We start from the raw sequence: 23429 nt of genomic DNA on the forward strand, positions 1-23429 counted from the left end.
TCTATTATTTCAGAAGTCAGGACCGAGGGGGGCAACGAATATTAAATCACATATAAAATGTAATAATATATAAGAGTAAAATCCTTAGAATGAAACTTCCATGCATCACACTAAAAGCAGTATTTGGAAGTCCCATTTAACTCGCTGCTTTTGAGTATCAGCCCTCACATTCATTATGGCCAATATCAGATCAGAGTCCCGAGACTCCTGTCACACACCGACCCCCAATCGGTGCAATCCCTGTACTACATGAATCGTCCCCTGCTCATAGCTTGCTGAAGGTAAATCCCTCATTAAGGCATCAGCTAGCTAGAGCCTAGAGGATGAAGAAAACAACGTGTAAGGCGTCATGCCATATGGACGAATCGAACCCACGCTTGTTACGCTGCCACACCTCCATTACGTCACCTCCGCTATGCATGGTACTGTAAGCCACGCCTTCTTCTGCCTCCCGCCGTCTCTCCTCCTCCTATATGGGACCGCGCCTAGTCTGCTGTACAGCGAAGGGGCGGCACCAGAGAGACGGCGGATATCATCCTCCTGCTCACCAGAAGAGCACGGGTGGTAGAGGATGGCATCCGGGCGTACCAGCTCTTACTCCTCTCCATCCTCCAGTTTTAACGCTGGCTATAGGCAAAATTAAAGCGGGGCTACGGCCAGTGAGGACGGGCAGAACCTCTGGTTAGTGTTCCCCATCTTTGTTATTGGCACAAACCGCTGTCTTCATCTTATAATAATGGGCTGCAGTCTGCTCTGCTGGTATTAGGCTATAGTGTCCTTTTGCCCGTGGTTGTATTAAAGGGCTGTGTATGATCTATGGGGGATTGCATTATGAGCGCCACATGGATGCTCTGAATGATAATTGCCGTATTCAGGGAGCTGGTAGCGCTCTGCTTGTTTTCTTTGCTTCCCTGTACGGCATTGGTGTTTGCTTGGTGCACTTGCTTTTGCATTACCCCTGTGGCAGTGAGTGAGTTAAAGCGGTATAAGTGGGCGGAGAAGAAGGTGACTGACAGAAGCTGGGCGTGGCGTTCTCCTGTCATCATTAGTGATGCGCACACAAACGCGAGAGCTGAGACGGGGTTACGCTGACAGATGGGTTTGTTTGGTAACAATGACAGGGCAGGGTGCAGTGTTAACGCTGATTAACAGCATTTATACCCAGCAATGGGCTGAATCTGTAATGTGTTATAGTACAACTCAAACACTCGTACTTGACTGCAGAGAGCAACCTGTGCAGTGTTCCAACTCCCCACGCCTCTCACCCACCACAATGTTCCTTTTGCTGATCATGTGCATCTGGTTGATCAGTGCTTGCTAGGCCATGTGTCTATTCACTCACTCCAAAACTTCTCATTGCGTTTCTCTATCAATATGTACGTCAAATACAAATGGAACAATGACACGTTTTTCTTAAAATAAATATAGGTATGGGATCCATTATACAGAAACCTCCGAATTAGGAAAACTCAGTCTCCCATAGATTCCATTTTATCCAAATCTAAATGTTTAAAAATGTTTTTTTTTTGTAATAATAAAACAGTAGCTTGTACTTGATAGAATTAATTGTATCTTAGTTTCTTATTGGAAGCAAAACCAGTCTAAAACACATTTTTTGGTGTTACTGTTCCTTTAACGTTTACATGATTTTCTAGTAAGACATAAGGTATGAAGATCAAAATTACAGAAACATCCACTATCTGTAAAACCTCAGGTCCCAGGCATTCTGGATAACAGGTCCCATACCTGTATATTAAATATATATGTGTGTTTTGGAAAACCCAATGTCCGAGCCGGCCAGATGCCAATACCAAATATCCATAGGTTTATGGAGAGTTCTGAAAACGATAGTAACTGACCTTGGAAGAGCACAGTTTTGAAAGTACAGGTATGGGACCTGTATCCAGAATGCTCGGGACCTGGGGTCTTCCAAATAATGGATATTTTCCTAATCTAGATCTTCATACCTTACGTCTACTAGAAAATCACTTAAACATTAAATAAACCCAATAGGCTGGTTTTGCTTCAATAAGGATTAAATATATCTTATTTGGAATCAATTACAAGGTACTGTTTTATTATTACAGAGAAAAAGGAAATCTTTTTTTAAAAATTTGGATAATATGGAGTCCATGGGAGACAGCCATTCTTTAATCCTGAGCTTTCTGGATAAAGGTTTTCTGGATTACGGATCCCATACATGTACAAATTATGACTAGTTTAAAATAGGTCAATATAACTTTCTACTCTAAATGACCAAACTGCAAAGCTTTGCTAAAGTTATTGTTTTGTTTTTACCAAGTTTCTTAAAATGGTTTCCCAATGATCTGCAGTGCAGTGAGAAGTCATCATGAATATAAATTTCACTACACAGTTTGCATAGGATTACAAAACTATGCGACATATAGAGACTCCCAAAATCAAAATAGTGACCACAATTATTATTACCGGGGAAAAAAAAAGTCACAGACCGTATACTTCCTTTGTTTCTTTATTACAGTTGTTCTGTAGCTAAGCAATTGGCTGACAAGCACACAGCATTTTTCTATTTTTTTTTTTTAAAAAAAAAGTTAATTTAAAAACAAAAAACTAAAATAAAGTGCCTGAGATTCCTTCCATATGCAAAATACTAAAAGATAGAAATTTCAGCCAACGTGTCTGTACGTGATGTTTGAGTCAAATGTATAAAAAAAAAAAAGAAATATCACAAATACATTTATTTTCACTGCTGTGTGGGTGTTGGCTCTTAAACTTGTGTGTTTTATTTTCCCCTCTTCTGATATGAATCACTTTGGCTGATGTTCTGCCAGTCTATAAACTCATGCATCTGATTGGCCAAAAGGAAGACTGCACTTTAACAAATGCTTGTGTATTTGCTGTATTCCTTTGCTCTTATCAAGACATATTGCCTCTTTAATAAGTAATACGATGCATGAACATGGAGAGCTCAACCTAATCCCAACACACTTGTAAGTGTAGGGTGCTTATCCAGAAGACCCTTCCCTCGCATAAGGGTCAATGGGTAAATGACAAAAGAAATTCGGATGCACACCTGTAAGTTGCAATTGTGTCCAAACGGTGATTTATTTGAAGCCCAGAGTATACAGCACAAAGGGGCAACTTTTCGGACCCCTCCGGGTCCTTTATCAAGCCTCTTGATAAAGGACCCGGAGGGGTCAGAAATGTTGCCCCTTTGTGATGTATACTCTGGGCTTCAAATAAATCACCGTTTGGACACAATTGCAACTTACAGGTGTGCATCCGAATTTCTTTGGTCTTTAATAAGTAATAACCATATGAAAGGCAGTGGAAAACACTTAAGACAATCCAATATATCTATGACGTATACTTCCGGGAAGATGAGAAGGGTGTCTAGTAAAACTAAGCAAGGTGGGAACTGTACAACCTGTAAACATATACAGTAGTTCTTGTGGGGTGCAGCAGCAGAGCAATGAGAAAGGACTCTTGTCTAAGGAGCTCCACTCTCCAGGCAACCTAAAACCTGTGCAATTCTGTGTCAAGCAGCTAAAACAGGTCATTGGGACCCACAGAGGATCATAATGGAGCAAAATAAAGTAAAAAGCACAGTAACACATCTCTGCTGCTTTTCTTAAACTGGACTAGGCATCATAATGAGGCCTTTACTAGCCTCAAAAGCTAATGAGATCAAATTGCAGACACTAATAAACATATCACAGTAGATACAGCATTTGCCATTGGACATGAGTTTGTTTAGCAGTGGCAGGACATGCTAAGTGTATCAAACGCATTTCTCATCTTGTTTTCTTTCTGTGCAGGTCCTCCATTCTGAGTGAAGTCTCAACACGGTCACGCTCTAAGCTACCGTTTGGCAAAAATGTGCTGCTACTCGGTAAATAAAGGATATTTCTGTTTATCTTCATGCCTCAAAATAATATCTATGTTAATGGAGTAGCAGTATAACAAGAATTTTCATTGTATTCAAATTCTACTGTGGCCTCTTCTTTCATTTGGATCAGAAATGCTCTATTTTCTGCCATTCTGTCCTTGGACTGCTGAGGTAGTGAGATATCACCCACACTGAAATAAAGATAATATAAACATAAGAAGGGTGTGATCATACCATATGAAACATGTATAATAATTGTATCCATCTAGGAGCCTAACCGTAAGTAAAGCAGTGGCTCGTTGGATGTTGCTCCCAGTGACCTTCAAGCAGGTGTTACGTTTGAATTCCTGGCTTGATGATGAGCTTTAGCTGCTTAAAGGAGAATTCAACCTGTAATAAAAAAAAATAAATGTTTGACTTATACCTGTGATGTGACCACTTGTTAAGCTTGAGAAAGGGCACAATGCATGCCCGAAACGTTGCTGGTGGAAACATTGTTACGAACAGGTAACCCGTTGCATTTTTTGTAATTTTTAATACACTATTTTTCACTTTTTGACTAAAAGAGTGCTGCCTTTTTCTTGTTTGGACTAAAAAAATAGTACCTGAAAGTCTAGTAAATTGTGCAAGTGAGTCAGTTGTGTTTAACTCAGCGCCTTCACACAAAAGACCCATGCAAGCCGGTAACTTTCTAATAAAAGAGCAGGGTTAAGAGGAGATTCTGTCAGTCACATCACAAGTGTAACTGTAAATATCACTTTCACTTTAGCCCTTATACTTGACTTGGTCTGGCCAGCTTACTCTGTCGCTCCTTAAAGAGGAAGTGTTCACAATAAACAATCTTTATTTAGTGTGATGGCTTTTCCGTTTTATATGCAGGACAGCAGACCAAGAAATGCTTGTTTTAGCAGGCAAATTAACTCATTGGAAAATGTCCCTTTACACTATACAAGCGTAACCCTCTATTCACAAGTGTGGGCCTGTAAGCACTGCAGCAGAGATCAATGATGAATACTGAAATAACTAATAACCTGTGTTCATGGTTTGTTACACCACCACTGGGTTCAAAACCACAAGCCAGAATGACATCAACTGAATGTTAAAAAGAGGGCACTGCAATTCAAAGGTATGTTTAAATGTATAGGGTACAGAGCCTTAAAGGAGAACTTAACTCTAAAAATAAATATGGCTAGAAATGCTGTACATTATATAATTCATTTATTGCACCAGCCTAAAGTTTCAGCTTTGCAATATCAGCAATGATCCAGGACTTCAAACTTGTAACAGGGAGTCACCATCTTGGAAAGTGTCTGTGACACTCACATGCTCAGTTGGATCTGAGCAGCTGCTGAGAAGCTAAGCTTAGGGGTTGTCGCTAATTATCAAGCAGAAAATGAGACTTGGCCTGTAATATAAGCTGATGCTACAGGGCCAATTTTTAAATTCTGATGCTAGTTGCACTGGTTTCTGTGCTGCCATGTAGTAATTATCTGTATTAATTACTAATCAGACTTATATTGTGATATTTGATATTTATATTCTGTGTGTACAGTATATTATGAGTGGGTCCCTAAGCTCACTAAGCTCAGTAACTGACAGCAGCACAGAGCATGTGCAGTGAATCAGCAGAAACGAAGATGGGGAGCTACTGGGACATCTTTGGAGGCACAGATCTTCCCTGATAAAGGGCTGTGGTTGCCTTGGGCTGGTATAAAAGCCCAAAACATAATGTACAACATTTCTAAACTACATCTTTAGTTACACTCTAATTCTCCTTTAAGTTGCCTTGTCACAAAAAGAGGCAATCATTAAACATGTACAGTGAGAAATAATGAGCTTTATATTGGCTGCATTCCCTTTGACATCTGAATATATGGCCCGTCCTGTTTTGATGCTCATGCAGTTTTATATGCAGTGGGTATTAAGTTATTTACAGGCACTTCTGTGGTGCTGGTGTTGTACCAATTTCAATCTTGCACCAGAAAGCATAGGAAACGCCCATGTCTAGAACAGGTATGGCATTTTCACAGTGCTAGGAGTGTACTAAATACCCCCTGCTCTTGAAATGCAGCATTCACCATTACCCTAATGTGCTTTAAGTTGCCAGAGGTTCCTGTTATTTTTGTTACCCGTAATGGAGCGACATGGAGCCTCGTGTAACTATAAAACACTTTAGCAATGTCTAAACAGCGACTGCTGAACAACCTTCTGTTCATTGTTTGTGGGGTGGGAGATGCGACTGCATGCATAAAGTACAGCTTGCTATACATTTACTGATAAAATTGTACAACGTTTGGTATGATTTTAAACATGGGTATGCTAACCTGATGATCCTAACCAACAGCCATGTACTGTGGATATTGGTCAGTGTGAGGATTTGGCTGGTTTTAAAAATTCCAGCATGTCAGCTGTGACTCCTCTTCACTTCCAACTGTTAGTGCAAATGAACGGAAAAAATAATTGAGGCCATACCACAAATGGCCCCTTGTACAGAATGTGTTTGTATAGCCAATGAGCTGATCTGTCAGATACCAAGCAAAATCAACCTGTGTGCATGGCTACCTTAATCCGAGCACTATTGAACTGGAAAATGAGTATAACTGTGGGATTGTGTACATGAAAATGGTACATGGTCCCAATAACACTTTCAATAAGCGCTGCTTATTGGTCACTGCCTGGTAACCAATCAGTGAAAACCAGGAGAGCTGCAAAGCAGGAAGTAGTGCTTTGTTTTGTTACACATCCAGTCCCACCAGCCTTTATACATTACATTTTTGGCTAATTATATTAGAAACATTTTTTTATTTTGCACAGCCTATTTATTTACCCAGTTTTTTTTTTTAATACTGAACTGTTCCCAAGAATACACAGATTGTTGCCTAACCGGGCTTAATCCGACACCAATTCCATGCAGAATTTTCTTACACTCCCTCCTGTTCACTTAAAGGAATTCTGTCATGATTTTTATGATGTAGATTATATTTCTAAATTACACTGTTTACACTGCAAATAATTCACTCTACAATATAAAATTGAATTCCTGAACCAGTACATGTATTTTCTTCATTGTAATATTGTTGTATAGGCAGCCATCTCAGGTCATTTTGCCTTGTCATGTGCTTTCAGAAAGAGCCAGCACTTGGATGGATGGAACTGCTTTCTGGCAAACAATTGTTTCTCCTATTCAATATAACTGGATGTGTCGCAGTAGGACATGGATTTTATTATTGAGTGGTGTTCTTAGATCTACTAGGCAGCTGTTATTGTGTGTTAGGGAGTGGTTATCTTGTTACCTTCCCATTTTTCTGTTGTTAGGCTTCTGGGGTGAAGAAGGTAGGAGATTGATATTACTCCAACTTGTAGGACAGCAGTAAAGAGTGACTGAAGTTTACCACAGCATAAATCACATGACTGGGGGCAGCTGGGAAACTGACAATATGTCTAGCCCCATGTCAGATTTCAAAATTAAATGTAAAAAAATCTGTTTGCAATTTTAAAAAATGGATTTCAGTGCAGAATTCTGCTGGAGCAGGACTATTAACAGATGTGTTTAAAAAAACAAAAAAAAAAACAAAACATTTTTTCACAACAGTATCCCTTTGAAATAATTCAATAGGGCCATAGCAATAACCATTGTCTGTTTCAGACAATGATCGGATCATCCCTATCAAACAAGCATATCTTAAACTGTATGTCCATTTAAGAATGGCAAACAGTCATCAGTCAATGCTTTATTTGTACTCTCAATTCTGGGGAAAAAATCAAATATATCCCATTAAAGGCTGTGGAGCTCTACTGGGGGAACCAAAAACCCAAGGTGGCCATACATGGGCAGTGCATGGAGAATCCAGAGGGCCTCTCAGACAGCTATCTGTCCAAAAATCATCCAGATCTCGATTGGGCAGGTTTGATTTTCCCGCCCGATCTAGCAGATGCGGCCCTCGTCCTGTCAGCTGGTATGTCAGTCATTGTAATCCGATTGTTTGGGTGTAAGGCAGAAAGATGGAATTTGCCAGATAAAAGAAAAATCAACAATGTTTATGCATCCAGTACCCTGGTCAGAAATATCCCAGGCTTGCAGAGCTGCAAAGAGACAATGCTAACAAGTGTGCAAATCTATTTGCCCAAAAATGTTCATGCATTATACAATAATGAATGAACACACATTATTCCTAGTCACTAAACAATGATATACACAAACTTAAAATGAAAAGCAAAACACAGGGATGTGTTAATTACGGACTTTATTTCCCTCTTACTAGGGATGCACCGAATCCAGGATTTGGTTCGGGATTCGGCCAGAATTCGGCCTTTTTCAGCAGGATTCGGATTCGGCAGAATCCTTCTGCCCAGCCGAACCCGCATATGTAAATTAGGGGTGGGGAGGGAAATCGCGTGTCTTTTTGTCACAAAACAAGGAAGTAAAAAATGTTTTCCCTTCCCACCCCTAATTTGCATATGCAAATTAGGGTTCGGATTCAGTTTGGTATTCTGCCTAATCTTTCGAGAAGGATTCGGGGGTTCGGCCGAATCCAAAATAGTGGATTCGGTGCATCCCTACCTCTTACATGCTTTTAGAGACTTCATTTGAATGTAGGCTCTCACCTTATACTGTGGTAAATTAATTTTGAATCAGTAAAATATAGCAGTCAAAAAACTCCCCCCTTTTAAATATGCAAAAGAACAATATTGCAGGTAGTTTCCTACCACTAGGAAACTGTAGTTCATAGCAGTAACAAGCACCAAAGGCAAACCACATTGCTTATTTAGTAGTTTATGTTACTAAATTAATGAACCTAAATGAATGAACCTAATTCAATTACATTCAAACTTTGTGATTTTGAATAGATTTGCAAATACATTTCCCTGATGGACCAAAGAATTACTGTTAAAAAAAACATTTCCTACATGTGCAGATTGTTCTTGATAATAAAGTGCTTAAGGGGAAAAAGAAAAAACTGTCAAAATGCCAAGTAATGCACATTCTAGTAGAAAATACCTTTCAATCTGTGGCTGCTTTTTAGGAGTGATGTCAGGTGCCTGCTATATTTATATTACAACTTGGGTGTGGGAACTGAACATCTTCAGTTATAAGTAACTTTTATTTTAAAGGAGAAGGTTAAATCACTGGTGGCTGCCAAATGTTAGCTTTAAAAAAAAAGGGGTGTTTGGTCACCCTCGGTAGCAAAGAACTATTGGGGGCAACAAAATGTTCAGTGTGCCATTGCCCTAACAGGAGCACCGGAACAGGGTTCTAATATTTGTAACCCCCATGTTTTAACCTTGCCTTCTCCTTTAAGTAAACATGTACTATTCTGATTCAATATCATTAATAAATAGTTATGATAATATTAAAGAACAGTTAAAATGACGTTTAAAAACGCATATGAAAAATTCAATCCGTACCCGATGAATTTTAGATTTTGCTGCTTCTACATGAACTCCGCCATCACCCCTCTGGGCAAAGGGTTCTTTATTATTAGCATTGCTGTTTGTCTGTGAAAATTAAAATGTGCATCACTGTAAATTAAAGTCAGACAATAACAATGGCTTTTACAAACTACACAAAAAAGTGGGAACAGTGAGTTGAATGCTATGTTGCTTTACCAAAAAGAATCAGAAAAAAACACAAACCACTACATAGTTAATGCAACTGATGGGTACCTACATTTTTTTTTAATAAACTGCCATTGTCACAACCATCATTATATTTTTGGGTATCCAACTGTGCCACCTAAGGCACTAGACCTGGGAGTGCCCACCCCGCCCCCCTATGGTGTAAATTATTGGCCAAACCCATCTAAAAATGCACCCACTGAAAAGCATTACAGCAGAAAGTGGAAAATAAGAATCTTTTTTTTTTAAAAAAAAGGGAGCCATCTTTTGGGGATTTTTTTTCCAAAAAAATAGAAAAATTTGAGTTTTGACCAAAATAAATAACCTTGAAAACTCGAATTTTTGTGGAACACAACCTTAATAAATCTGCCCCTAAATAAACCCAACAGGATCAAGGAAAAAGAACGGTTTTATTTTTATTACAAAGAAAGAAGGAAATGTTTATGAATTATTTGATTACAATGGTGTCTAATGGAGATGGCCTTCCCATAATTTGGAGCTTTCTGGAAAACAGGTTTCCCAGAAAGTGGGTTTCCTACCTTTATTTAAAAATCTTTTTATTTTTTTATAGAGTCAACATGAGTCCCACATACTGTATGCTCCTCCTCTAATACTGCCCTTAATCACATTCCAATTGTATAGCCAATGAAGCAGCATTTGTCCTCATGACAAGTTGTACATTTCAGCTTAAACAATAACGTACAGTTACCTTTCAAAAAACAAGAACATACCTCATGATTTTTACCATTTTTATTATTGCTGTGCCCCTGTAAAATAATTTTTTCAAGAACCACCAACAGGTGCAAGGCTTTTTCCGTTTGGAATGTCAGAAGATATAAATCTACAGGCAGAAAGCATACGGCATGCGCAAATTTCTCTTCTGCAACAAAAAAAAAATGGAAAAGAAATGGTTATACCAAGAAGGCAAGAATATGACTTTAAATGTTAACACATAAAAGCAACATAGCATTTAATACATTCTTAAACAAGAAACGTGGCCAAAAAGAACGTAAGTGAGTTATGAAGAAATTGTATTTTTGTGGTCCAATATGTATATCTATTCTTGAAGATTACAGAAACGACTAATGAACCAGTAAATAAAACAAAAACTCCTATTTATCAGCAAACAGATAAGGAAATACAAGTAATCACCCCACATAGACATAAAAATGTACTATTAAGAACTAACCACATAATATATGGGATTTCTTAACCGTGTATTGTATTGCCTGATTTAGGCTATGGTTTTAGGAGATATTGATACATTTTAAAATCTAGGGGGATGTTACCCCAGGAACCTGCTACCAGAGAATGAGGTCACCCCCACAAAATACAGCTAAAACTTAACATTAATGTGAAGATAACCTGGAGAACAGGAAAAGATACAGCATGGATTTCATAAGCATGCTGCGCACTTCAACCTTATGTTTTTATAATTTGCAGCAGGGGTAGATCATTCCCTATATATGCACACACTGAACGAAAGCACTGAATAAACACATTTTTATAATAAAAGGGACATTGTCAGCTTGAACAACCCTTAGACGAGAAGAAATGCAGGTGCCTTATTACCAGAGCAAGCTTCAGCCGTTGCTTCCTCCATGGCAAAAGATTTAGGCAGACAAAATGAACCATTTGATACAAGGGCAATTTTTTGCTCAAATAAAAGAAAAAGAAAGAAAGAAAGAAAGAAAGAAAGAGAGAGAGAAAGAAAGAAAGAGAGAGAGAAAGAAAGAAAGAAAGAGAGAGAGAGAAAGAAAGAAAGAAAGAGAGAGAGAGAGAAAGAAAGAAAGAAAGAAAGAGAGAAAGAAAGAAAGAAAGAGAGAGAGAAAGAAAGAAAGAGAGAAAGAAAGAAAGAAAGAGAGAAAGAAAGAAAGAAAGAGAGAAAGAAAGAAAGAAAGAAAGAGAGAAAGAAAGAAAGAAAGAAAGAAAGAAAGAAAGAAAGAAAGAAAGAAAGAAAGAAAGAAAGAGAGAAAGAAAGAAAGAGAGAAAGAAAGAGAGAAAGAAAGAAAGAGAGAGAGAAAGAAAGAAAGAAAGAAAGAAAGAAAGAAAGAAAGAAAGAAAGAAAGAAAGAGAAAGAAAGAAAGAAAGAAAGAAAGAAAGAAAGAAAGAAAGAAAGGAGGATTAGCACAAGGAGTGTCCAGTAGGGGTGTTTTTCAAATTGAGGGTTGATTGAGAAGTTAAGTATAACGCAGATATATTCTATACAATAATGTTCTGTTATACCTGTACAGTTATATAAACTAGTAAGGAAAATAGGAAATGAACTGCCTATCAACTAAAAATGTATTTGCCATTTGTATTTCAGTATTCTAGAAAAAATGCTACTGCTTTGGTTTAGGAAGGCATTATTTAAATTCAACAGAAAACCAAAACATTAAAATGTTACTATGTAAACATTGTTTTTGGGTGGAGGACCCCTTTAGTTTGTATAAAGAACAGGTCAGGTTCTGACAAAATCAAAAGTAATGAAGACTAAACCTAGGCAGAATAGCACAAACGTATCTACTAAACAGGTTAACATATATAAGTATGATTAAGAAAATACTGTATGTGTGGCATATATAAACAAAGCAAAAGCTATACCACAATGCCACTAAGCAGAGGCCTGTAAATAGAACAGCCTTGTATTATTGCCATTTTGGGTAAGATATTTATTAGTGTGTAAGGAAAAAAATCAATGGTGTAATTCCATGCAAGGAAACAAACATACCATGTCGCAATAGCTTTTCCTATGCCTGCCATGCAATTAAATTAATTTATGAGGTTTTTTGTCAAACAAGGATCAGGACCTATTATGACTGTTCAAGGCTTTTTTTTACACTATGTAAAATAAAAATAAAAGTGGAGAAGCAGGAGAGACACAATATTTGACCCCCCAAAAATTTGACATGCATAAAACTGCCATTTGCATAAACCACAGTATAGCTAGCAAAATTACACACACATTTTTCATAGTTGGATTACAAAGAACATGATGATTCATGCACACAAGGTTCATTATATTTCCAGCTGCTTCAAGACATTAGCAACACATTCTTTCAAAAGTCTTGTGAAAAATCTGTTTGTTATATTCTGTTATAGTGAACATTTCCAATATTACTTTTCTAATACTGATTATTAAAGGGGACCCTCCACCCAAAAACTCTTCTTTGCACAAAGAAACAAAATGTGTATCTAAGAAAGCTTCCAATATACATTCATTTAGGGGCAGATTTATCAAGGGTCGAATTTCAAATTTGAAAAACTTTGAAATTCGAATTCAAAAAGACCAACAGAAATTAAATCAAAGTTTTTTTTTAGCCAGTTTAAGGTGAACCAACTGACCCTGGCTGCAAAAAAATAAATAAAAATATTGCTCAGTGTGGCTGTTACTTTTTATTACTTATTTTTCTATTCAGACCCGCTCCAGAATATCACTCTCTGCATCATATTAAAGTTAGTTTAAAGGTGAACAACCCCTTTAAAACAAATCAGAATGGGTTCTACTCGAGGGGGCAGATATATCAAGGGTCAAATTTCGAGTTTATGGGAGTTTCTAAAAACTGCCATCAATAATTTATAAACGGGTGAATAGGATCGACCTGCAACTTTAAATCAAATCTAATTTAATTTTTTTTTTTTCAAAAGTCCACCAAATGACTCCAAATTGATTGTAGAAGGTCCCCCATAGGCTAAAACACCAATTCGGCAGTTTTAAGATGGCGAATAGTCGAATTTGAATTCTTAAAAGGTACACTACATGATAAATAGCAAAAATACAAATTTGGACTATTCCCTAGTCGAATTACACTGAAACAAACTCGAAATTTTCAATTCGACCCTTAATAAATCTGCCCCTAGATCTTTTGATCTCTAAATCTAGATCAGTTGACCTGCAATATTGCTTCACGGGTGCAGAGAATATAAAGTCAGACACATATTGTTTTTTGCGTGTAATAATTTTTTTTGTTATTCATTGTTACATAAGAAGTTTCTCCATTTGCTCCCTCAAAAGCCATGTAACCCCATAAAGGTTACTTAGAGGTTCGCCTATTCTGTGACTCTGCTTGGTAACTGGTTTTGCTGAAGCTTAAATACAAAAGTAAAAAAATAATAATTAGTCAACTAGGATGACTTAAAAGACTGCAGAAAAGCAATAAGAGTTGCTTGACTGATGAGCAGTACTAAAACGTTTTTGGTTTTATCTATACCAATATATAGTGAATAAAGTAGCCCTACTGTAAAATATAAGGATATTATAAGTTACAGAGGAGTTCCATGACCATATAAAAGCACAAGGCCGAAGCACATGTCATAGAACTCCCAGGTGACTTCGAATACCCTCAAATTTTTCAACAGGGGGTACTTTATTTATTATAATACATACGTTTCAGTGAGTCATGTGACAGAAACGACATCACTAAGCCCCAATTATAACTGATAAAGTGCCGTTTATAAGGATAAAATTTACAGGATATTCATGGATCTTGTGTACTATATATGTATATAATACACAAAAGCTATGAATAGCTTGTAAATTATATCCTTATAAACGGTGAGTTCGAATATCATTTCTGTCACATGACTCACTGAAATTTGTTTATTTTGTGGTGTCAGTAATTTAATCGATTCCATTTCCAGACAGGATTCTCCACCCTGCCCGCTCTGACTGAACATTTGGAGAGTGGGGGGTGGGGGAACGCTCAGATTTAGAATTAGTGAATCTTTACCTTGTCTGTGTGGTGTAAACGGTCCTGTAGGGCTTTGAGGAGACGATCTAGGAGATTTCAGACAAATACGCCTACCTAGAATGTCAGTGGCAACGAAAGCATCATAGGAAAGAAAGTGTGCAGAAAAACATAGAATTGGTTAAAAAGCAAGATATTAAATAGAATGAAAAGACAATTGAAATGTGTTAAGAACATTTGTACCAACAACACACTATACTGGAATAAACATGGAGTCTTCACATCTATATAAAGCGTATTTATTTAGTGCCATTAAATAAATAGAAACACAGCTGTCCAGAAAATGCCACATGAATCTAAAGCTTTTATCTATCTGACACAAAATTGCCATTGTTGATGGAAAACATTTCAGCACTTCATAATTGTACATCAAAATTACATTTTAAGAATTACTATCAAAGATTAGAAAGGTGAAAAATAAACACACTACAGGATGAAAGATAATGTATATACACAAATAATCCTATAAAATATAAAGATTTATTTCTTAAGGGTCAGGCCACACAAGGTTTTTTTGGGGAGATTTGGTCGCCTGGAGACTAATCGCAACGTTTTTGGGGCGACCAATCTCCCCAAACGCCTTCCCTGAATCTGCTCCGGCTAAAATGAAAAAACGCCGGTGCTAATCACACGCAGCGGTTCGTTTTATCGAAGTCACCCGAAGTCAACTTCGGCCGACTTTCGGAAAATGAACCGCCGCGTGTGATTAGGCTCCCTGCTTTGGAGTCTGAATATTGATCAGGGAGGATACTGGATACTGTACTGCTTGGGAAAAACCAAGGATACACGAGTACTATTACTACATGCGATAACCCTACTGCTATCTTGTGAGTAGGCAAATTTAGCCAAAGATGGTGAAGGTGCCCTTTGGGAAAATACATAATTGTATGTGACACTGGTGGAAGAATTAATTTAGAGGAAACTTTATATTAAATATTCACTTCACCTTTCCAAACACTGGGTGTCTCAAACAAATCAAAAATACTACACCATATTTTCTGTCTGTATTTGTTTCTACTCTCTCCGTTTGCTTTAGGCGCTGATCCAAAAACATTGTGTTTTTTTTTTTAACAAAAGATTGGCGGCACTGGTGATTATTTCAATATGTCATTTTAAAAGAGGTGTTGACAATTTACACGTTTTGCATTGTAATTACTTAAATCCACTTAGTTTTAAAACAACACAATTAAATCCAATGTAAATCTAGGTTCTAGCAATAAAACATAAAAACTTTCAAGGGGTAAATACATAACGGTCTGGAAATTGAACATTTTAAAGAATTTACAAGAAAGTCTACTAATTCTTAAATCAAAACACAAGACTACCTTTCATAGTGTTTCTTATTTGAAGTTTAGGTACATTTTATTACCTCATTCATTAATGGTTAACTGTTTGCTTCAACAGGTCAGTAGTTGTTTGGCCACTCTTATACAACTCAGCTACAGCAGGAGTTCAGGAATACTTTATAATCATCTTTGTTGATTTCTTTAAGTTCTCCTAGATGCTGTAGACAGGCTTCATAATTACCAGCCTATAAAATACAAATAAAACAAAACATAATGGTGTTACAGATGTTAGCAGACATATATCAGAATGCATATTTAGTACCAAAACCATCACCGTCTCTCCCCAGCATAATTTAAATTTCTGTTGAGGGTCAGTAACTCACTACAAATCCCCATTCAAGTCGGACTGCATTTTTGGGACAGCAAAGAAGTGCTGTTGCTAGCTGGCATGAGTAGGTACCACTACTTGCTTACTATCTGAAAGCTCCAGAGTAGGAGAATTCCTTTGGTACAGTAGTAATATAATTGGGAACATAAACTGCTGTTTGTAGCGCCTCATTTTCTATTTCTCCAACAACTGATCTTCAGTTGTGTAGTTTTTTTTACACAGCGAAGCAAGGATCAAATATTAGTAACAATTAAAAACGCAAATTAGTTCCTATTAGATATAGTTTATATACTCCTAAAGATATCATGTACTTGTGAAAAAACATTTGCAGCACTTCAACTTGGTGGCATCACATACATATGAACTTTATATAAGCTACCCATCAACTTAGATTGTGCTGCCAGTGGTAACAGGGTGCGGTAACATAGCATAATGATGGAAACAAAAGAAAAAAAAAAAATCAAACCTCGGTGTATGTGATTTTTAAAACATTTGCAGTAAATCGATAGGTGAACCTTGTTCGAATAGGTATTTTTAAAACCTGTTTTTTTTTTAGGTGTCTGCTTGTACTACACCTTATCTAACTGTATAAAACAGAGTAACCAAGAAATACGATGTTTACACATGCAATTAATCTAACTAGGGGAGAAAATATTGTAGACAGATATAGGCAAAATTGTTATATATTATGTAGATGCAAATTGAAAGTATCTAATGAACACACTGTATATTCCAAATTTTCGAAAATACCAATAGCTGCATTGTGTGTGCGTGAAAATGTACAAGACTTACTGTAAATGCTTGTAATGCACTTCTTGATAATTCCTTCTCATGGTCAGATATGCTTGACCAATCAGCAGAGCCCTTGTGTTTTTCAACTCCCTGTTCTAAGTATCAAGCAAAGAAAAATCATTTAAAACCCCCTTGATGAGGAAAGAAGAAAGTCCAAATCTTATTCTTTTATACATATATAATACAAAAGAGCCATGATTATCCTGTAAATTCTAGTGTTATAAATCATGCTTCATTATATCATCAGTTACAATCAATGCAAGTTGTGTTGTATGAATTACTGAAATTTGTCTATTATAACAAACAATGCACCACGGGTTATAAAATATAAAGATATTAGAAGTCACCTCTGAATACCATGACCTGTATTAAAGAACTCATACTTCAGCCTCCATATGGAACACCTCAGTGACATATTCTTATATTTTACAATAGAGTGTTCTTTATTCCCAGTATATAAAATAGTAAAGTTTACAGCATCCTTCTTAACTGGGAATAGTAAGTAATTTAAAGGACAAGGAAAGGCAAAAAAATAAAATCCCATTTTTACTTTCTTTAATGAAAAAGAAACCGATCTCCAATATACTTTAATAAAAAAAAAATGTGTACCGTTTTTATAAGAAACCTGACTGTATGCAGTGAAATTCTCCCTTCATTTACTGCTGTGGATAGGAATTGTCAGATGGTCCCTAACTGCTGAGCAGGGAAACAATCATACTTATGAACAGCAGGGGGAGCCCCCGCCTTACTTACCAGTCATGCAGAATTCAAGCAGCTTTGTTTATGACGATCCCTAAGCAGCCCAGACCACACTGAGCATGTGCAGGGTCAGGAAAAGATGTTTAACAAAGTTACAAGATGACAGCCCCCTGTGGCCAACTTTGAAAGCATAAATCATTGGTTTGATTAGCCTTAGTGGTGCAGTAAGTTCATGCTTATGTTTAGTATACAAAATACAGCATTTCTAGCCTTATTCTATTTTAGACTTTCCTTGTCCTTTAAAGTGTGTAGTTCACTGTCCAAGCACTAATTTCTGTTTAACTGCTTCCAAATAGTACACCAGAAATATTTTTTCAAATGCTGTCTACTGTTTATTTTTGTATCTTTATACAGGCATTCAATTGGGTGTTTCTGATTTACACTAAGCAAAATAATTATTATCATTATTTTATTAATAACATGTATTTATATAGCGCCAACATATTGCGTATTACTGTGAAGTAAATGTGATTATACAACTAAATCACATGAATTATATTAATTATGTATGTAACTCCATATGTTCTATATATAGAATAATTATATTCTATATATAGAACATATGGAGTTACATACATCACAATCAATACAGGTACAAAAAGGTGAGGAAGGCCCTATGCATAGGCATAAAGTCTAAAGGGAAAGGAGTAATACCCAAGGTGCGGGAGTGGGCAAGATCGAATTAAGTGGGTGAGAAATGTGGTGTTGCGTTTGGTAGTTAAGCAGAGTGAGGGTAGGCTTCTTGAAAGAAGTCCGTTTTAAGAGATTTCTTGAAAGCAGAAAGGTAGAGAGAAAGTCAGACAGACCGTGGGAGAGAGTTCCAGAGGAGGGGTGCAGCCCTTGCAAAGTCTTGAATGCGAGCATGTGAGGAGGTAATGAGAGAAGAGTTGAGTAGCAGGTCAGTAGAGGAGTGTAGTAAGCGGTTGGGTGAGTATATAGAGATGAGTTCAGAGATGTAGGGTGGGGCAGAGTTATGAAGTGCTTTGAAAGTCATTAATTTGAATTTGATTCTGAAAGGTAACAGAAGCCAGTGCAGGGATTGACAGAATGGCGAGGCAGAGGAGGAGCGGTTGCTGAGGTGTATGAGCCTCGCAGCAGTGTTCATTATGGACTGGAGAGGTGACAGTCTCTGGAGGGGAAGGCCAATTAAAAGAGAGTTACAGTAGTCTAGACGTGATAGGATGAGAGAGTGAATACAAATTTTGGCAGCATCTTGGGTGATAAATGATTGTATTTTGGATATGTTCCTTAGGTGGAAGTGACATGATTTAATAAGTGACTGGTTATGAGGAGTGAATGACAATTACAATGTTAACAACCATAGCTGCTGAATGGCAGTAACAAACATCTAAAGCTCATTGTAAACACACTAAACTTTAATTATAATACACTGGTTGTGTTATATACAATTGATTTGTGATTATTGCAAATAACATTAGAATAAAAGCAGCAATACCACTTCTTTTATAAATCTTTAGAGTAAAACAACCTGTACCTCCTGCTTTGTCTGCAGCCATTCTTGAATCTTCTCTGATATAGTCTAGGACTCCTCTGTGAGTAACTTCTTGGACTAAGAGGTTCCTTCAGTGTTTTTCCCGAGACAGCAAGCAGAAAAAGCTCAAGAACACACTTTAGGCAGAAATTTTAAATTAACAAAATGTCACATATCTGTTTCAAAAAACATTCAAGAGCTCTCCAGTGTTACGGTTATACTTCCCCCAAATAAACTATTTGTTTACACATAATATAGGAAACTGTTAAAGCAGAGGAGCAGCTTTCAAATAATATTGTGTATCAGATAACTCAAAAAAGTGTACTGAAATGGATAATTATCTCTGACAAATATAAAATAAGGCGATGATCACTAAAAAGAAATGTAACAATAATCCACTTAGTATCTAGATTTTATATGATGAGTGTGTTTCACTGGGGGGTCTGCAATAGGAACCAAATTTTCAGAATACTTAGCAGGCTCTTAAATAGGAAGTTCATCTAGACGGGTAAAAAAAACATTGTCTAACTGGGTTTTTAAGACAGAATATTTTTGTACATAGGTTTGTTTACTTTGCATGATTCTGGAGCAATTTCATATCAAACTTAGATGTCGGACATAAAGCAGGCATGCCATCTGCTAGTTGATGGCAGTAGTTTGCATAGTGATCCGCTTTTCTGGCTCTCTAAACTATTTAAAAAGGGCCCTTGCCTGCACCCCTTAGGAAGGACAATGTCTACTTTCTGTTAAAGTTATAGGCACACAGGCTGAAGGCTCCGGCTGTTGTCAGTCAGCGTATTTTTGCAGGCAGAGATAAACAAATCTGCTCCCTGTCTCTGCTCCATTGATTTGAATCTGATCAGCCAGTATGTACTCACACACAGCGGAGGAGGTCAGCCTGCAAATATCTTCTTCCGTGTATTTGGGCTGAACTCAATCTCAGCTGTGCAGCGTGTGAGCACACACAGACTTATCATCCACTGTTCCCAACACAAACGAGCCAATCTCTGAACTGAATGAAAAATATCAGATGCGGGGAGCAGTTGAGAAGAAACAAGTCGCTTATAGAAGCAAGATCATTTGGCATTTGGGGTAAGGCTACCAGTGTCAGGCAGTTTGGCAACACATATTCATGCAACGTAAAACACATGAATTATTATAATATTATGTATGGAAGCACATAATCACTTAGGACTTGGACCCCCGAGCATTTATTTAAATGATAATGATGTAACATTCTATATATGCGCTTGAATGCTTGATGCAGATGAAACGCACAAAGTGAAATATAAAAGGGGGAAAACAAGGATTTTGACTAGTGTTTTATTGAGGAGGAATGAGCTTCCCTCTCCTCTGTAATTGCCAACACCTTCCTCTCTCCCAAAGCTGATGTGACAATTGCTCAAGTAACTCTTTGGCACGTGGTACAGCACTGATAGCACTTGAGTTGCAGCAATACAGCAGCACACAGCGTTGCACTATTCCCCGGCTGCTCACTGCACACTATATTGTGGGACTGATTTGTATGTCCATAGCTATGCTGCACGCAACTAAACCAATTGCTCTCTTACAAGGGCCCAATTAGCTTTATACATTTTCACTCTCCTTCATGCAACGTCACACTGATCACAGGGTTAACGCTGTAAATAAAACACACAATATATGACAGTAGATACACAGAGGCTTCTCTCACTACTGCACCACATACTTTCCAACACCCTGGGGTGTCCGCCATCGGGAGCGGCCCAGTCTACCAGCGCTCGGGAGGTTTTAGGTGTTAAGGGGGCTTGGCTGCATTTACTTGGATTACCGGGCCCCCTGCTGTCAGCGAGCTGCAGACTTTGGGAGGGAAGGTGGTTGCTAGGGGCCTGTACGTTCTTTCCCCTAAACAGCCTTCATACTGCCAAACAGTCCCGCTTTTCCTAACACAGCCCCCAGTCCCGAATCGCTACTTACTGTTTAGGGCAAGCACCTAGCCCCCCGTCTTACAGAAGATCCCAGCGCCGCAAGTCTCATCACGCGAGACTGACGCCACAACTACACGTAAGCGCAGTGACGCATCACGTAGCTACCTTGTGGGAGGGACTATTCGCCGTAATTCAATTAATACGCAGTCAGAAGCTTCCTTCAAAATGTAATCCGTCTCTGCTCGTACCGCCTACTTCTTATTGGGGGGAAAAAAAAGAATAAGAACATTTGTTTCTATTTCTTTTTTGTGGGGTCTCACACCATGCCCTCTACTGCTACCCAGACTTATAGTTTCTAAAGAAGTCATTTATGTTTTTTGCTCAAAGTTTCGACTTGTGCCAAAGAACTAAAACAAATCCACGGAATGTGTAAGCTCTGGGGTTCAGTGTTGGGAACCCAGTAAAGCCACGTCGCGCCCCTCCCGCGAGTCCCGCGGCCGTGCGCAAACAAGGGCGAGTGTGCGCGGCCTGCGCAAACGAGCGCGGACGCGCCTGTATTAGCCCCCACTTAACCTTTTTCAGTGCTGGGGGTGGGCTGCTTATGAGGTAACGTGCCTGTGCCCCCCAAGCTTGCGGCCTAGTCACGTGCCTCTTCTCCCCACCCCCAGTTACAGCCCTGCTGGGATTTGTACAACATGGAAATTTGTCCTCAATGATATTTTCTAGGGTGCTCAGTGTATTTACGTATGACATTATTTAAGAACACAATATATTGCACACCTAAGCAAAATATAAGACCTAACCTATTTTATTTTTTATAAAACCCATTACGCCTCCATGACAAACCAAAAGCTTTTTATTTTTTCCTCAAAAGTTACATTGTGACACTTTATGTCCTTTAATCAGTTTAAAGGGTTTCACTTTTATAATATCTTTTTGTATGATATAGAGCAGGGCTGTAATGCGGCCTGTGACCCCTCCTTGTGTGGCCCCCACATCAAAGTCTGCCTGCTGTGGTCCACTACCATGTGTAAACTTTAAATCATCACAGAGATTAACTGACCCCCTGCATTGTTTAAAACCCTTTAAGTGACACAGAATGTAGAATCTAGGTTCTGTGGAAAAGTCACTTTAAATGGAAACCTAACGTAGATTCTGCAGCACTTCTGGGTCTGGGAGCGGAGGAGCGGCTTGGTTGTGAAGATTGAACTAACTGTGTTTGGCCTATATACTCTTAAATCTGGATGGCTGGCGAAAAACAACAGACCGCATTGTGAAAAGTCCAGCCTGTGACACTATAGGGACCCTGATATATATGCTTAAACATTGTGGAAATGTGAGTGCAATATTTATATGTATTTTATTATTAAAGAGGATTTTACACTATTCTAAGTGCATTCCTTTAGAGCTATTGGAACATTGGAGGGAAAAGAGCAGACTGGCTGTGAAGGCCTTAACTATACCTGAAGGCCCATAAGAATTTTAAATGTTTGTAAGTACCCACCTAAAAATCACACTGGTTGGATAAAAGGTGATGGTAACAACTTTAAAGGTGAAGGAGAAGGAGTATCCCCCTTTATAGAGCGTGTGACCACCCAGAAACAAAAAATACTACACTATATTAGTCAATTGTCCATTTTGTCTATCCTCAAGCTGTTTTTAGTGCTGGTCCATTGATATTCACAATACTTGATTGTTACATCCGAAGGAGAACAGATACTGGGCACCGGCAGAGGAAGCAGACTACAGGACCCTAAATCATTTCTTATACTTATTAAAGGCGCAGTATTTCAGTTTTTTTTAGCTATGGGCCTTGGCTTGAAATCAACGGTGTAAGTGGTTCCAAAACATTTTTGATACTCTGCAGCTATATGGATCCTAGGATTCCTTTAGTAATCTGCACTGAAGGGACATTGACTAAAATAATCCACTTTTCATAGATCAAAATTTATGGAGCAACAATATACAAGTAGAAAACACTACGGGGCACATGTACTAAGGAAGTGAATTCGAAGTGAATTTTCGAATTTAAAAACTTCGAATTTCGAAGTAATTTTTGGGTACTTCGACCATCGAATAGGCCAAATTCGACTTCTACTTTGATTCGAATTGAAAATACTTCAAATATTCAACCATTCGAAAATTGAAGTACTGTCTTTTTAAAAAACTTCGACTTCGACACTTCGCCACCTTAAACCTGCCGAATTACTATGTTAGCCTATGGGGATCTCCAAGAGGGACCTCCATAGAGCAGGTGGAGATGCAACATGCTGCATTTTTCCTGTGTTCGGCGCCTACCTGCGCCTGTGTGAGTACAGCCCCATTGGAAAAATGTAATGTATCTATTCCTGCGCTCCCCTGCGGCTGAACGCAGAAAAATGGAACGCAGGGGAGCACAGCTACAACCGCTCGTCAGTAAGAGCCCTTACTATTTACATATTTGATTGAGGACACCCCAGTCCCTGTAAACTCTTGGTTATTTCCACTAATTTCCTAATTCTGCTTATTCTTAGATATGACATAACCATTATTATCTCTTGAAAACACAGACAAACTGGTTTTGGTATGACTATAACACCTATGTGTCACAG

General features: G+C 38.0%; 1 protein-coding gene and 1 long non-coding RNA gene across 12 annotated transcripts; one reads left to right on the forward strand and one right to left on the reverse strand.

Moving 5' to 3' along the window:
• Positions 1-332: 332 nt before the first annotated feature.
• On the forward strand, positions 333-3895 carry LOC121394633. Its single transcript, XR_005961879.1, has 2 exons — positions 333-681; positions 3798-3895. It is a non-coding gene; the product is annotated as an uncharacterized LOC121394633 (long non-coding RNA).
• Positions 2476-21006, reverse strand: LOC121394632 (CCR4-NOT transcription complex subunit 10-A-like). Of its 11 annotated transcripts, none has more exons than XR_005961871.1 (9): positions 20888-21006; positions 18935-19068; positions 16681-16775; positions 15584-15745; positions 14197-14271; positions 10216-10364; positions 9275-9364; positions 4147-4258; positions 2476-4059 (listed from the first exon to the last, which is right to left on the reverse strand). XR_005961871.1 is itself a non-coding variant. In XM_041566085.1 (4 exons), the coding sequence occupies exons 1-4, from the start codon at positions 11085-11087 to the stop codon at positions 4202-4204; spliced, it is 327 nt and encodes a 108-aa protein (XP_041422019.1). In that variant the 5' UTR covers positions 11088-11204; the 3' UTR covers positions 2476-4201. The 11 variants fall into 11 exon arrangements, 1 of the variants encoding a protein (XP_041422019.1); XR_005961874.1 differs by lacking the exon at positions 20888-21006 and adding an exon at positions 17434-17492 and having other exon boundaries at positions 18935-20872; XR_005961873.1 differs by lacking the exon at positions 20888-21006 and adding an exon at positions 20640-20871.
• Positions 21007-23429: the final 2423 nt, after the last annotated feature.

Source organism: Xenopus laevis, chromosome 6L (assembly GCF_017654675.1).
Source record: "Xenopus laevis strain J_2021 chromosome 6L, Xenopus_laevis_v10.1, whole genome shotgun sequence".
NCBI lineage: Eukaryota > Metazoa > Chordata > Amphibia > Anura > Pipidae > Xenopus > Xenopus laevis.